The following is a 14,282-nucleotide window of genomic DNA, read 5'->3' as shown; positions in this document are numbered from 1 at the left end:
TAACAATACAATAAGTAAGGAGAACAACCTAGACATGTATATAAAATAAAAAAATAAAATAAATAACAAAAGCAATATAAAAAAGTATAAATAAGCTGTATAATTTTAGTGCAAGTAAAAATAACAATAACAATATAAGGTGTACATGGGTATCATTGGGGGTTGAGTCCTTGAGGAGACTGCCCAGTCCTAAGATTGATGGCAGAGTGTCCACGACCCCGACCTGTTGGATCACCTGGATAACAAGCAGCTGCTCCTAAAGTATAAATGTAAAGCAGTCTGACAGCTGACCCGGCTTGTGTAAATTGAATTCGATGATTTGATGGAAGCAGATGTTTCAAGGAGGCATCGCCCTATTACCACAGTAAACCTCAAAATGTCAATCTTATATCAGACGCCACAAGACTCTGTTATAGAGACAATGAATATTCTACGAATAACTTTTATCAATAACCCCCAAACATTGTTGCTTATCAAATGTTGAATCTTCAGAGTTATGCACGCCTCGCTTGACTTTCTATCACAGTAAGATGCGTTGTGATGTAATTCTGTGAGTTTGGACCAAATAAAGAGCTAAAACACAAACAAAACAACTCTCAACTGTCACTTTGTAAGATAACATTAAAATATGAATAGCAAGCAAGATTCAATCGACAAATATCATTATTTTGGTCATGATCAATCGTAAAGAATGGACAAAATTAGAGCCCAGGTTAGGGATGTAATGTTACACTATTCTGTGTTCACAGCATTGATATATAATAGATTGGATGTCTCCGCTTCCTCCCATAGTACAAAAATGAAGCCAAAATATCCATAATAAGACCGCTGGCATCTTTTGCCACTTGGAGTCTGTATAGTAGTGACTTGGGTTGGTGTTGCAGTTTATTTGACTTTCACTTTTTCATTTGTCCCATCTGCCAACATGGAGGCAGCTGGCTTTATGACCTATACTGCAATCCGCAATTTTATCAAATTATAGAATCAACATTTATTTCTAAGGTATAAGCTGCATATTTCATTTTCTGTGTATACGTGACACTGATGTCTTTGTGTCTTGATACAGCTACTGAGGTAAGTGACATAGGACGTCGAACAAGTATTGTCTAAAGTAGTTAAAAGTATTTAAATGTTATGACTGAGGGTGTTACACAATAAGTGAGCGTTGTACAATAATGAAATACTATTTCTAAAATACTAGTATTTCTGGTATTTCCGACTACCATTCCTAAAAACCGCTCGCATTCCAAGCGTTTAACAAAGACATAATTTTCAGGTGATTACACACTAATGAAAACATATATAGTATTATATTCTATTTTCTGCCAATAGATCCTCCTAAATGCTAAATGTAACACAGGACCTTTACACCTGTTTCTTGTTTCTGTGGAGCTGCCAACATTTAAAAAGGTGTAAGTGCAGTGTATCTGCAAAGGAGCACGCTCGGTCATTCAACCTTCTGTTAATAACAGATACAGAAGAGACCTTGAGGAGGATTTCTTTTCTTTTTTTTGTTTCCTTGTTGAGAAATCTTGTGTCCGGTCAAATAAATCCCGCTGACAGAGCGCTGAACCCGGCCAGAACTCCAGGCACACAGAGAGAGAACAAAAACTGATTTTTAAGCAGTATAAATTTAGATATCCGTCAGGCCGGGACCGCAGCGGAGCGACAGGGATGCTGTAAATTTATGGGTCATCATCTGTTTTTGTGCATGCGCCCTTCAAGGTTCAAAAGCGGGACGTGGTAATGCAAGTCAATGAGCCCACCAGCCATTCAGAGCCATGATTTTCAAAGCAAGCAAACACTTTGGCCATTTGCAAAACGCATAAATAACAACCTTTTTTTTAAGATACAACAGATATTCATGAAACACAGTCACAAGATCACCGTAAGCCACCAGTTTGGTAGTTTCAGCTGTTGAAGTTTCTTTTATAACTCTGGAGTCATGATTCTTCATATTTACTGCTCCTCTGTGTCTCTGACAGCTACAGCGGCCATTGTGGAGATAGATGTGGCAAATAGGATCATTTTTTAACGTGAAATCTTTTTGTAGACGAGTCCTGTGTGGGTTGTTTAGTCGGGAACTTTAGATTTATTTGTATAGACTGAATACCACAGTGACTCAGTGGGGTTTGTTTAGTCTGGTTTTGGCTCACAGATCATAAAGTCATTACTGCACCACTTTAGTATCACTCTCAGCTTAATAGACTGTATATTTACGGTTCTATAAGGTTGCCCAGTATAGAGCTGACATGATTAGTTAAGTAATCGATTAGCTGATTGAATAATGGGCAACTATTTTAATACTCAATTACTCATTAGTCCTACAATTAAGTATTTCTGAAGAAAATCTGCTATGTCCTTCTGTCAGCTTCTTGATTGTGAGGATTTATTGATTTATAGCATTGCAAACAGAATATTTTCAGGTTTTGGTCAGTGTTTTGGAAAAAACAAGGCCTTTAAATACATAACTGGGGCAGTAAGACATTACTAGTAATAATATTACTCTCCCCAGTAACTAGTAGTGTAACTAATTACTGATACATTTCAGTAATAATATTACAGTTACCCCCCCAAAACTTAACTAGTTACAACCTTATACTGGAGGCAGTATGAAAGTATGTGATTTCGAACACAGCCCATATCTTTGTTGTTGCTGCATGTTTATTATTTCTAACTCTTGATGCTGCAGTCAGCATGAGAGCTGAACATCTTTTAGTGGATCTGTATCAGCTCTAAATCTTAAAAATGGCCTTAAGTGCCTCTGTCCTCATGTGTCCATCCTTTGGAGGCAGGATTATGTTCCTCATCCGATTATCTGCCCAGGTCTGTCTTCAGAAATCTTGAACCAGCAACTTTTTCTTCCGCTTTGCTGCCCGTCACTCTCCTTCAGGCCTCGCTGGCGGCTTGTTTAAATCAAACTTCTATCTCATGACTTGACTTTATTTATTAATGTCTCTTATCTGGAAGGACGACGTCGCATCAGTGAGCAGTGTCACCCCCGCAGGGGCGTGTTAACAATCTGCACACTCGTCTCCAACCCCCCAAAAATCTTGAGCTTGAACAAGGGCGCTGTGAAGAAAGATGTTGTCGGGCGACAGACTGACAGCATGGAGTGACAGTGCTTCTGCGGCTTTCATCTGCTTGTCAAAGGCCGAGGAATTAATCAGGAGGGCTGAGAGCGCTCTTTAATCTTGTAGATTACGCTCCTCACAGAAGGTTTAGGTGTAGATTTAAGTACACGGAGCTACCAGAGGTGAGATTTACTGTGGCAGAGTGTGTTTGGGTGTGTGGATACTTTATTCCTGAAAGAAAAGACAGAAAATATAAGCTTCAACTATCAGCTAAACTTTGTGTAAATTTCCCGTATATAAGGTAAATTATCCACAGAAGTTCAATAATTTTGGCTTTCATTAAAGCCAGTACTGATTTGAAGTAGCTGTCTGAAATATTGTGGTAAATATTGCAGGGCAGTTTCTTCAAGAAGTGGATGTCGGTACTCTGTACCATATACTTTGTTTGGAAGTGGCTTTGTAAGTGTTCACAGCAGCCAGTGAAAATGTTAGTCATTGATAGTATTAAAACATGTCTGTGAGGAAATTTAACAGATTATTACTTTAAAACAAGGTTCTAACTGAATGTGAATATTTCCTGTTACAGTTAAGCCGCTGTGTTGGCTGTGTGCTGATCCAATACATGTGCTTTAAAATATATATGCATACATATTATTTTTAACAAGCATGTTCTACTAAGCCTGTTTGATTGCTATGATTGTTGTATAGCCTGGCTCAGTTTGATAGAGTCCGAGAAGGGCAGGTCACGAAAGAAACGCTAAAGTGACTGCTAAATTACGCGGTATCGGATCGGTGCACAGACGCTCAACAATACCTGCATTTTAGGCAGTATTTATAAAAAATCTGTATTTCTATAAGATCCAGATCAGGCCTCTTGTTTTTTGGTAAAGGTAAATATAAGTACTGTAGTGGCCTTCAAATCTTGTTCTCCAGATATAAGAAAGCTGTTTGATACAGACCCCAAAAATTGTCACATCATCAGTTTTAGAGTTTATTTCAGTGAAAATGTAATTTCTCAGGCAAAGATCATCCCCACTGATCATCACTCATTCTGCAATATGTATCAAAATAATCAGAATATGATTTTACCGTATGTTCCCACCTTTATGTTCACATAGTACAAATAGCATTAGATGCAAACATGCCCATGAAATGTCGTAGATTCCAGCTGTGTTTCTGTTTGTTTGCTCACGTGATAAAAGATCATATTAATAGATCCAGTAACTGCAGAAAGCCGCAGACACTCACTGTGAACACATATAACACTTTGCATGTATGACTTTATAGAAAATATCAGTTTGTTGTCAGGGATCATCGATTGTGTGAAGTCACAGAAACTTTGAGGCTTTTCTGGTTCCAGTTTTGCCCTCGTCTGTCTGCTGGATCACGTTTTCCTCTGAACACAGAGGCTGGTAACCCGAGCTGCTGCTGACAGGTCCACATTAGACCCGGCGGCGTCTCGTCTTCTCAGAATGAGGGGTAATCCCAGGTGGCGATAGACACGCAGCTCGAGCTGGCGTCCCATTGGCTGAACTTGATGTCCATCGAAGAGATGATGTTTCTAAAGAACCTGTGGCAGGAAGAATCCATAGAGAGGTGAAGCTGGGATGTTATTGAGTCCTTGGTTGGTCTTACCTGGTCAGGTGTAGTGGAAACTAACTTTCTGAATGAAATTAACGCCAGCCCGACTCCTTGGTGGTGGATTTACTTTGTGAAATTCTGAAGAACCAGTGGAACCTTCTTAACTTTGAGACTTCATGTCTGGGCGTTGAAGCTGTGCAACCTGTGCAGACCACGGTTCGGATAAAATTGGAAGTTACTCCAGTCATGCCGTCTTTCTGCATGTACCTGAGACGGGGCATCTTGAGGAGGTACAGGCAGGTGCCCCGGACCGAGGCGGATGGAGCTTTCAACTACAGCCGAGCCTCGAACCGGCGAGGCCTGCTGAACTCTGGTAGGCTGGACGCCAAACCCTCAATCAAATTATTTACAGAAATTTGTGTGCAGTTTATTTTGTACCTGTAGCACCTTTCAAACAACACACATTGTAAAGAAATATATTCAAATAACATTTTTAATCAGTTAAAGCTGATTAACTGATAACAAATAGTAAGTCTGAAACGAATATTTAGGGTTTTAGCTTGTTTTGTTGCATCTTTTTACCCTTATTTTGTCCCCTTAATTGTTAAACTAACCAAGTACCAAAAGTTGGTCTTGTTAGATTCGTAATCTTGCACGGTCTCAGAAAGTGAAGCCAAAACATCTTGGTAGACAAGATGGTTTCTGTCATTTCATGTAGTTCTTAAAGTGCTGATGTATGTTCAAGTTGAGCTGTTAGAAGCTGAACAAATACCTGTTTTCATTTTGATTCTGTATCCATGCAGATTTTTAACAATTATTGTAACATTAAGGATATCTCAATGTGGCCATCTGATCATTGTTGAGTATCAAGAAGTGTTAGAGGAACTGGTCACTGATGAATTACTCATGAAGTTTCCTTTTCCAAGATCGTCGTGTAACCTGTCAAGACAAACACATACTCATGTTGTCCGCTAGGAATTCGTCTCCTTTTCCAGTTTAATATAAACTTATACACGAATAACACACAAACGGTACATTTTAGGTTAAGTTTGAACCACACAGCCTCGGCTCCTGCCTTCAGTTTCAGGGTGTGTTGGTCTCTCAGTGTTTTTCCACTCGCTCTATTTATTCAGTGTTTTGTGCGTCCGGTGGCCATCCAGGTCTCCTCTGTGGGAATCAATAAAAAATAAAGATTATGTTAGTACTCTGCTCAGGTGCCGGCTGGTGCAGTACAGCCGACTGCTCCATCATGAAAAATCTGTACCCAACATACAACTCTGATGAAAATGCGTGTGTTAAGGAAAATATTGAAATTAAACATTTAGTCGAACAGGTCGTTTTAAATATCTGAAAAATGTCTTCAAATCTCCTGTTGTGGTGCATATTTCTGAAGATATCTCAGCACGGTGACAGTGGGTGGTTGCGTAAGCATTTACATTTTATTAATTTCTCTCTGCCTTTGTGTTGCATCGCAGCAGGATGATGGATTTGATCCCCTGTATAATAGCCTCTTCTCAGCCTGCTGAGTTAGTCGTGTTCGGGTGTAATTCATCAGCCCGTGTGACCACCAGAATCTCTCGATCTCGGGCCCTCTCCATGCTGCGATTATGCAGCCTTCTCTCCGCCGATCTATAGCTGGACGCTCAAATTGATGCATTGCCTCTATTACAGTATTGAAGCCATGATGCTCTTAGCCAGAATGGGTTTTAATGTAATTTGGAGCTGCTGTCATTCATTTTCTGCCACTGGCAGCTCCAACACAAACAAACAAGTCAACCGGGGATGAATGCAGCTGCTTCTGAGTGCAGGAAATACATATGTTAAACCTTTTTTTTTTTTTAAATACCATAGTGTTATAAAATGCTCAAGAATATTTTAACAGGACAACGGCAGCAACTGTTGTTGTTTTCTGAATCAGTTTATCAGAGAAGTGTTCAGTGTATGATAGTCAGTGATTTTCTTCCACTTTTGAAACCATTATTGGTATCAGATATCGGTCTCATAAATCCCATTTCTGATCCCAAGCTGTCTTAAAATTACCAGATATCCTGGAAATAATCAATGTTGTCCTGGAAAGTTATTTTAGCCCCTCACTCAGATCGCCTACGTAAACCTTGGTTGGAGTAAAACTGTAGGAACTCTGAGCTTTTTTCTTTCCTCGATCACAGAAACAAAAGCATGACAGAAAAGTCCACTTTCCATCTTCTGAGGGAGGTAACTGCTGCTGCTGAAACCTCTGGAAAAAGCCACAGGATAATTTTGTTCAGCACGTCTGATGAAACGTTTATTTTCAAATGTTTGGAATGCAACCTGTGATCCTTTGGTTACCAGAACGAGGCAGAAATCCCCTCCAGGCTGTAAGCGGTGTTATATAATAACTGCGAACACATTCTCTCAGTCAGACTCTCAAAACAAACTCTCAATTAGGCCGATCGGTTTTCACCCCGAGTGTCTGCGGAGGAGCCAATCAGAGGCAGATTGGAAATAAAAAGCTGTCGTATCACCTCCGTCTCTGCAGCAGCAGCTTGGGGGGCCGATCCATCTGCTGTCCCCAAACGGCCCCCAGCGCAGGAGTATACGCAGCCTTCCCAGGTGTTTTCATTTCATCTTCAATGTCTACATACGCACACGCTGTGACTCTGCAAGAGCTCAGTGTTCGTGTGTGTAGTGGGGAAGAAGCCCCACAAGCGGCGTTAAATAAGGATGTTTTCAACCCAAAGCTGTTTTTATTTTATGCTTTACTCATGTCTTATTTTTCTCTGAAGCATCTGGCAACTCATATAATGATTCTAGATTGATTCCAAAAGCAACAACAACAAGCTGATAAACACTTCTCCAGATTTACCAATATACTGCAGGCGTTCAGTCAACAGTGGACCCACTAGGGCTGGAGGCCTTCTTGAGTTTGAGGCGTGTAAAAAAACATATCTCAGCATTTGGTTCACTTCTGTGAAGAAATGTAGAGTAAATTCTCTAACAGAATAATGGCTAAGTGTCGGACAGGAATACACATAATTTGTCAAAAAATCAGACACCAGAACACTTGGCAACAATTTTATCTTGCAGCATGATGATCGCGAATAGTTTCTGTTTCATACCTACCTTACAGGGCCACAAGCCAAAACACGTTGTTCTATATACTACGAGTTTTGACCTTTTAAAGATTCAGTGTGTAACATTTAGGAGGATCAATTGGCAGAAATTGAATCTTATATATTCTAGTTGTCGTTTTCTTGTAAAGTGACACCGTGTTGTCGGACAGATTGCCTGCAGCTTCACTGTTGTTGCTCCTCATATTTCAGTCGTTTCCTCTGAACGTCCGTCTGATCATCCACGTGGCAGCGCTTTACAGATGCCTGGACGGACTCCAAGACAGTTTGGACTGTGTGAAATCCAGAGGCCCGATCATTAAGCGAAACATTAGTCGCCATTCATGTGAAAGAGCTCTGAGACGGTTGATGTGTCACATCTTCGTTTAATGGAGATCTTAAACTAGTTTAACAGATAAATGAATGGATTGATGATTGGATTAGTCAGCGTGGTATTTTCCAGACTTATAGACCAGTATTATATACGGAGAGTCCATTAGCTCCACATGGATCTATTTGTTAAGATAAGAGAAACAAGAGCACTAGGTTTGTTAGATCATTTTATATATTAATGCTCTTAGCTTAGCAGTGGTGGTAGTGCCTTCCAGAAACTTCAGGCCTCATGGAAGAAGCGAGTAGTTAGTTTAGTTTATCTCTTTTAGAGTAATTATAGTGATGGAAGTATTACATTTGTGGTATGTAAGATGCTGAAATAATTACATCCTGATGCCAATTTATGTCGACATGCAAACAACTTGCACCAGATCAATGTTGCAGCTATGCTAATGTCACTAACGGCTGCATCGTCCTTAGGCATGGAGTCATAGATTTGGATGCCATTACTCAGTTACTCAGATGTTATTTGTAAAAGTTAAAACAATTGTGACGTTTAGTGGTAAAAGATTCAAAGTATAGGAACTCCTCAGCTGAAGTCCACTAATAACGTTTGAAAAGCATTCTACAACCATGTTAAGTCCCCTTTGAAGCCCAGTCGTATTAATAAATGAATTAATGGCTTTATTTTTGCAGAAGTATCGTCCTTGTTCTGGTGTGTATTTTAACCTTCACATAAAATCACCCAGAAGGTCAGGAGATGTTTTTCCTCAGGTCTTCACATTCAGAGCTGAATTCCTTTATACCGGGCTGGTCTCGCTAACGCTCACACAGCAGCTCCCTCGCTGCTCTGTGTCCTAATGTGGCAGGTAATTGCAGGATCCATAATGAATGCTTTAAAGCCACAGCTCTGGAAAGGTTGCCTTGGCGACAAGCCGCTGATACGCGCCCTTAATGCAGTTGATTAATCTCCAGACTCCCGGGGGCTGCCGTCAAACTCTGCTGCAAATTAGCTGAGGAATAAACTCTGGAGGTGTTAAGGTGACCTAACATCACCTGAGAGGTCTTTACGGAAGGTGAATGGTACCCTGGGAGTCCTGTAAACTGTCTGAGCAGGGGCTCCTGGGAGACAACGTGCTCCCTGAAGTTAATTTTGTGAGTCGGAGGCGGGAAAGGTGACTCTTACAGGTAATGATGGCGTAATGGTAGGATCTACAGTGATGCAGCCTTGAGATTACCAGGTAGAACTTAAAATGTTAAGATTCAAATAGAATATTTATGTGTATTAAAACACTGTATCCATAAAAGGTTGTTTAAGTTTAAGTTAAGCTAACCTCGGTCAACTTCCTCCTTTTCCTGTACTTAATATGCTATGTGCCTAGGCTAATCTATGTTGAAAATACAACCACATTTTAACGATGGTTAAAAGATTTTACTCTCACTGGGATTTATTACATGATCAGTAAGTTCTTTAAACAGCACCTGACTTGGAAACTATATCTATTAAACACTAAACCGGTTGGTCATTTTGGTAATTTTCCTGTAAATATCACGGCACAAGTTGTGTGTCGGTGTCTCTGCCTTCCTTCGTCCCGCTATGTTTCTTTTAAAGCGTTTGTGTTGGGTTCGGTCTCTGATGCTAAAAGGCTTTCCTCATTGATCGTCTGTCAGTGGAGCCGAATGCTGCTGTGACCTTTCGGCTGTGGTCTGCTGCTCCTTCAGACACAAAAGCACTGACATTTCACTAAAGACACCCTGTTCTGACAGTCACACTCATTGATCAGGAAGGAACATTACAAATCTCAGCATACATGAGAAAGTTTGAGGATTTTTAACAGTACATATTATTCTTGTCATGACAGTTAGATGGTATTATTTCTTGATTTGTTGGTCGCATCAACTGTTTGCATGTTCAGTCCGTCTAACTATAAAGTAAGTAGTGTCCATCTGTCTGTCTGAATGTTTGGTATGTCTTGGAGTGCAATGTCGAATTTGGTTGAATTTGGACACATTTGATATTAATAAACAGCTCATACAGCTGTCTGTCATTGTGTGAGCACCTTGAGCAACTGTTCCAAACAAAATTCCCCTCTCGGGGAGTACTTCTGATTCTCTGACTGGTAATAGATGAGAGCAGCCTCCACCAGGTACTCTGGCTCTTGCATCAAGCCGGACTAAGTTTTTTTTGGGGAAAGCCCCGCCCACTAATTTGACTGGCAGTAAATAGTAAATTCTTTGCCAATTTAATACAATAAAATAGGTGCTGCAGCTAATCGAATATTTTGGTAATCGAGTATTTTCTATCGAATATTCCATCAATTTGGTGGAGTAACTCCGGATAAAAACTACTTTCTGCATTAAGTTAATAAAAAGGGCCCCAAAAAATTTTATAATATACAATAGATTAACTAGACAGATCACTTAATAAAAAACCAATTTTGTTTCCTTTTTAGAAAATTTACATCAATTATTATACATATTATGCAATAGTAGTAAACCGTCAAATCAGTCCAATAAAATAAATAAAATTACTTTCCAAATTAACATTTCCTGAGACATAAAATTAAATAAAAATAAATAAAATTGTTTCCCACTTATTTTTTCTAAGTATCAAAAATAAAATAAAAAATACAGATTCGTGCTGTTATGGTACGCCAGCTCCATCTTGCAATGCAAATGCAATACAAACAAACAAACACTGATTGCAGATAGGGCCTTTTTGAGTTTTTTGCAAGTTTCGCAGCCACTGTAGTTTCTCCTACACATAGTTTCACAGCACGTTCTCATTTGCAGGCACCGCTAGATGACAGTTTTTTTAGGGTGTTGAGGACATAATTACTGGATTTCATCTGAGAAAAGGTTACAATGAACCCTTTAGACTGGGACCAGAATGAATTGACAGTATCAACCTTGCAGGGGTAAGTTCAAAACACTGTCAATTTTTTTCTCACTTTGATTTTTACGAGGTTTATTCAAATATCAGTGAACACACCGCAGGGTCAGACCCTCCTTGCTGGACTCTGCCCTTTCCTGATGGTTGACCGGTCGACCGCTCTGTAATCGTTCCCACTGTGACTTTAACTTATTCACCCCACACCACTGAGCCACGACTCTGATGACTCATCACTTCTTATTGACTCGGAGACCGCTGCCGGTGATGCTAATTCATGTCAGTCAATAGGAGATGACCTATCGCACTTCTTGAATCCAGAGTAAATTTGGATTGTGTCAGCCAGTCGAAGAGCTCCATGTGAGTCAGAGGAGGAGAATAGAAATGAAATGATTGCGCCAGCAGGTTGTCTACATTCATTTATCAGATGAAAGTTGTGATATTGAGCTGCTCCGCTGGAGTTAAGGAAGTATATGAAGCTCCTAATATGTCAACGTTTCAAGTTTCACAAATTGAGAGCACAATTTTGTCGTCTCTTGGCTTCGCTATCCCTTTTTTTCTCCTGGACTGTCAGACCTGATGGCAGCAGTTTATGACAGAGGTCAGTTTAACCTTTGCTGATGTTGTTTGTTGCAGGAGTTTGCGGCTGCTGTGGGCCGCTGAGGCCGAGGTACAAACGCCTGGTGGACAACATCTTCCCCGAGGACCCCAAAGTAAGTGACTGCAAGCATTACTCATCCTCAATTAAATGAAAGTTATGTCAGCAGAGATACGAGGCCAATATTTGTGATTACTAAGACTGAATTTAAGACCTTGGCAGCTCTCTGGCGTGGCCTACACTCACCTGTAACTGCCCTCAGAGCGAAAATCCAATTTTATTAAATAGAGATGAATATGGTAGCTGATTGGAGCACAAATCCAATTGAAAAGTCTTGTCATATCATATATCATTTGGTTGTCTGATCTTGAGTAAAATGGGGGTTATTGGCTCTGAAAATGTCTTCAAATGTGATTAAAGGGATGTAATCTGAGCACAGCGTGCTGTCTTCATGGCTTTGTAGTCTGTCCCAGCTGTTTTGTTGCCACTTCTTCATGGATTGTAGATGAATTTAGTCCATAAATCTGTTTCTTCCAAGAACCGATAACATCAGATAACATTACGTGACAGAGACAGAACGTTAGTGAATGTAGAACTCTTCGTATTAACAGTAGCACAAGAGGACAAATGGTCTTAGCTTTTGTTGACGCTAGTAAAATCACGAGAATCATGAGTGGAGTTTATTGTTAGATCTTCAATCAACAGGAAACAAGAATCTAGCCAGTCTTGTCCAGCTTTTGTTGTTCAGATTTAGACTGACAAACTGGTTGTTCAATTGGCTGTGTTGTTCTTCTTGGGCCCTGTTGGTAAAAGCATATAAATATCTACATTACAAAAATAAAAAAGTTAAGACAGGAAACACTATAGACGAAAGCTGTAGAAAAATATGTGGTCTGTTGCATTTAATAAATAAATTAAATCTGACAGGGTTCAGAAGGTCAATCAGTCAATGGAGATTTGAACCGGAAAAACACACTGTATCCTTTTTAAGGACAAAATACACAAGTAAACAACGTATGGCAGGCAACACGCCCTGAAGACACTCTCAGTGGGATCACAGAGCTGAACCGCCTCACAGACTCAACGTTATAAAGCAGGTTTTGCAGGTTGTCCTACCAAATATAAAATATAAAATATGCTGCAATCAAGACCTCATATGAGCCCGACCCATATGGAATATCTGAATTTAGGGGGGAAAAATATAGCGATATAGAAGCTAATATAGTAAAAACGTTTGGGCTGGAACAAAAATAGGCCTTTTCTATGTGGGTTGTGCAACAATATGACTCTGAAAACGTAATCAGAAGGCTGCTTTCTTAAACAAATACCTATTAATTAAATAATTATTTCAGTAAAATATATTTAACATATTAATTATTATTTACAATTGGTGGACAATTATGAAAGTTAATGTTATGGTTAGTGGAAAACTGTAGTCAATTTGCTGCAGACTGCGGCGGAAAATCGTCTGTGGTCAGAACAGCCACGAATACCCATAGCCATGTGTCCCATAAACGCTGACCACCTCAAGTGAACCTCAGACACTTCATCATTAACTCTGCATCATTAAAAAAGGAGGAATAAAACTTGGGTTTAAATGGCCTACAAGTAAATGAAGTGATTTCCTCAGAAAGCCACCTGGACAGTGATTTCTTAAAGAGCGGAAACCCTCTCTGAGTTCACCCACATTGCACAGCATACATCACAGTCCCAGTGTGGGCTTTTATCAGAGTAACATTAATGCTGCGTTCGCTGCACAGTTGTTATCACAGTGTTGAGATTGCTGTGGAGACCCAGCGACACCTCCACCACTCTCCACCGGAGAGCTTCCCAGCCACAACACAGAAATAATTGGGAGGACAGAGGAGCTGCACGAAAGCTCCAGACTTTGATAAATCTGGCTATTAAATGTGACACGGCTTTGATAACAGGACCGTGACAACTTATCATCACCCGTTTGTTTTGGCGACCCCCGTTAATTAAAAAGTGTACGCGGTTTGTCCCGTACACAAGAGATTCTCTTCCCTCCTCCCTCACCGCCCGGCATCCTCTCAGGGGCTTTGGCGCGAGCAAACAGGTGCGGTGGGAAATCGAAACACTCGAATGGTCGAGACCTTGTCAAATTAATTATCACTTGCTGAGAGCCCGAGGAGCTGAAAACACTCAGGGGACAGCTGCTCTCGAATTAACTCCCTCCTCTTTACACCTGGCAACAATATAATCATATATCGTCTGTTGTCAGCGAGAGTCTGATGCCGAAGTTCACATCAAGTCTGTTTCCAAAAAGGCAATTAATCTAAAAATAACTCAATCTGAGTAAGACTAAGATCTTGACCAGAGGGCCGGCGTGAGCTGCTGTTAGTTTTAATGAGGCGGAAGTGAAATCAGAGCACAGCAAGGACAGTTTTTAGTGTTTTACTGCACACTGTAAAACAAAAGTTAGTTCAACTCAAACAGTCTGAGGAAACCAACTGCCTCGAACTATTTAAGTTTATAAAATATTTGATTTGAATACAAGTAAACCAAGTATTTAGTGTTACAGGTAAAGTTAATGGTACTAATTTCATTCAGTTAATTGTTACACTTTTATGCAGCATTTCTCCAAACTTTATTTAAAATGTGTGAACAGAATTTATCAGTGATACTTTCTGAGTGGTGATCTGTGGAGTTCAGTCGTTTGTTGTCAGAGCAGAAGAGCTGAAACACACATTCACAGG

The 14,282-nt window shown here is 40.1% G+C and overlaps 1 protein-coding gene across 1 annotated transcript in view; it reads left to right on the top strand.

The window, feature by feature from the left end:
• efr3a (EFR3 homolog A (S. cerevisiae)) overlaps positions 1-14,282 on the top strand; it is a gene marked incomplete at its 5' end in the record, with an annotated part of 118,360 nt that overhangs the window by 35,853 nt on the left and 68,225 nt on the right. The window contains 1 exon segment of the mRNA XM_035671235.1: positions 11,604-11,680. Coding sequence (XP_035527128.1) covers positions 11,604-11,680 — 77 coding nt within the window.

This window comes from Morone saxatilis, unplaced genomic scaffold (assembly GCF_004916995.1).
Source record: "Morone saxatilis isolate NCDOM2014 unplaced genomic scaffold, NCSU_SB_2.0 Contig23, whole genome shotgun sequence".
Classification (NCBI taxonomy): Eukaryota; Metazoa; Chordata; class Actinopteri; family Moronidae; genus Morone; species Morone saxatilis.
Note: the sequence above shows the minus strand (reverse complement) of the source record. Positions and strands in the feature narration are given on the sequence as shown.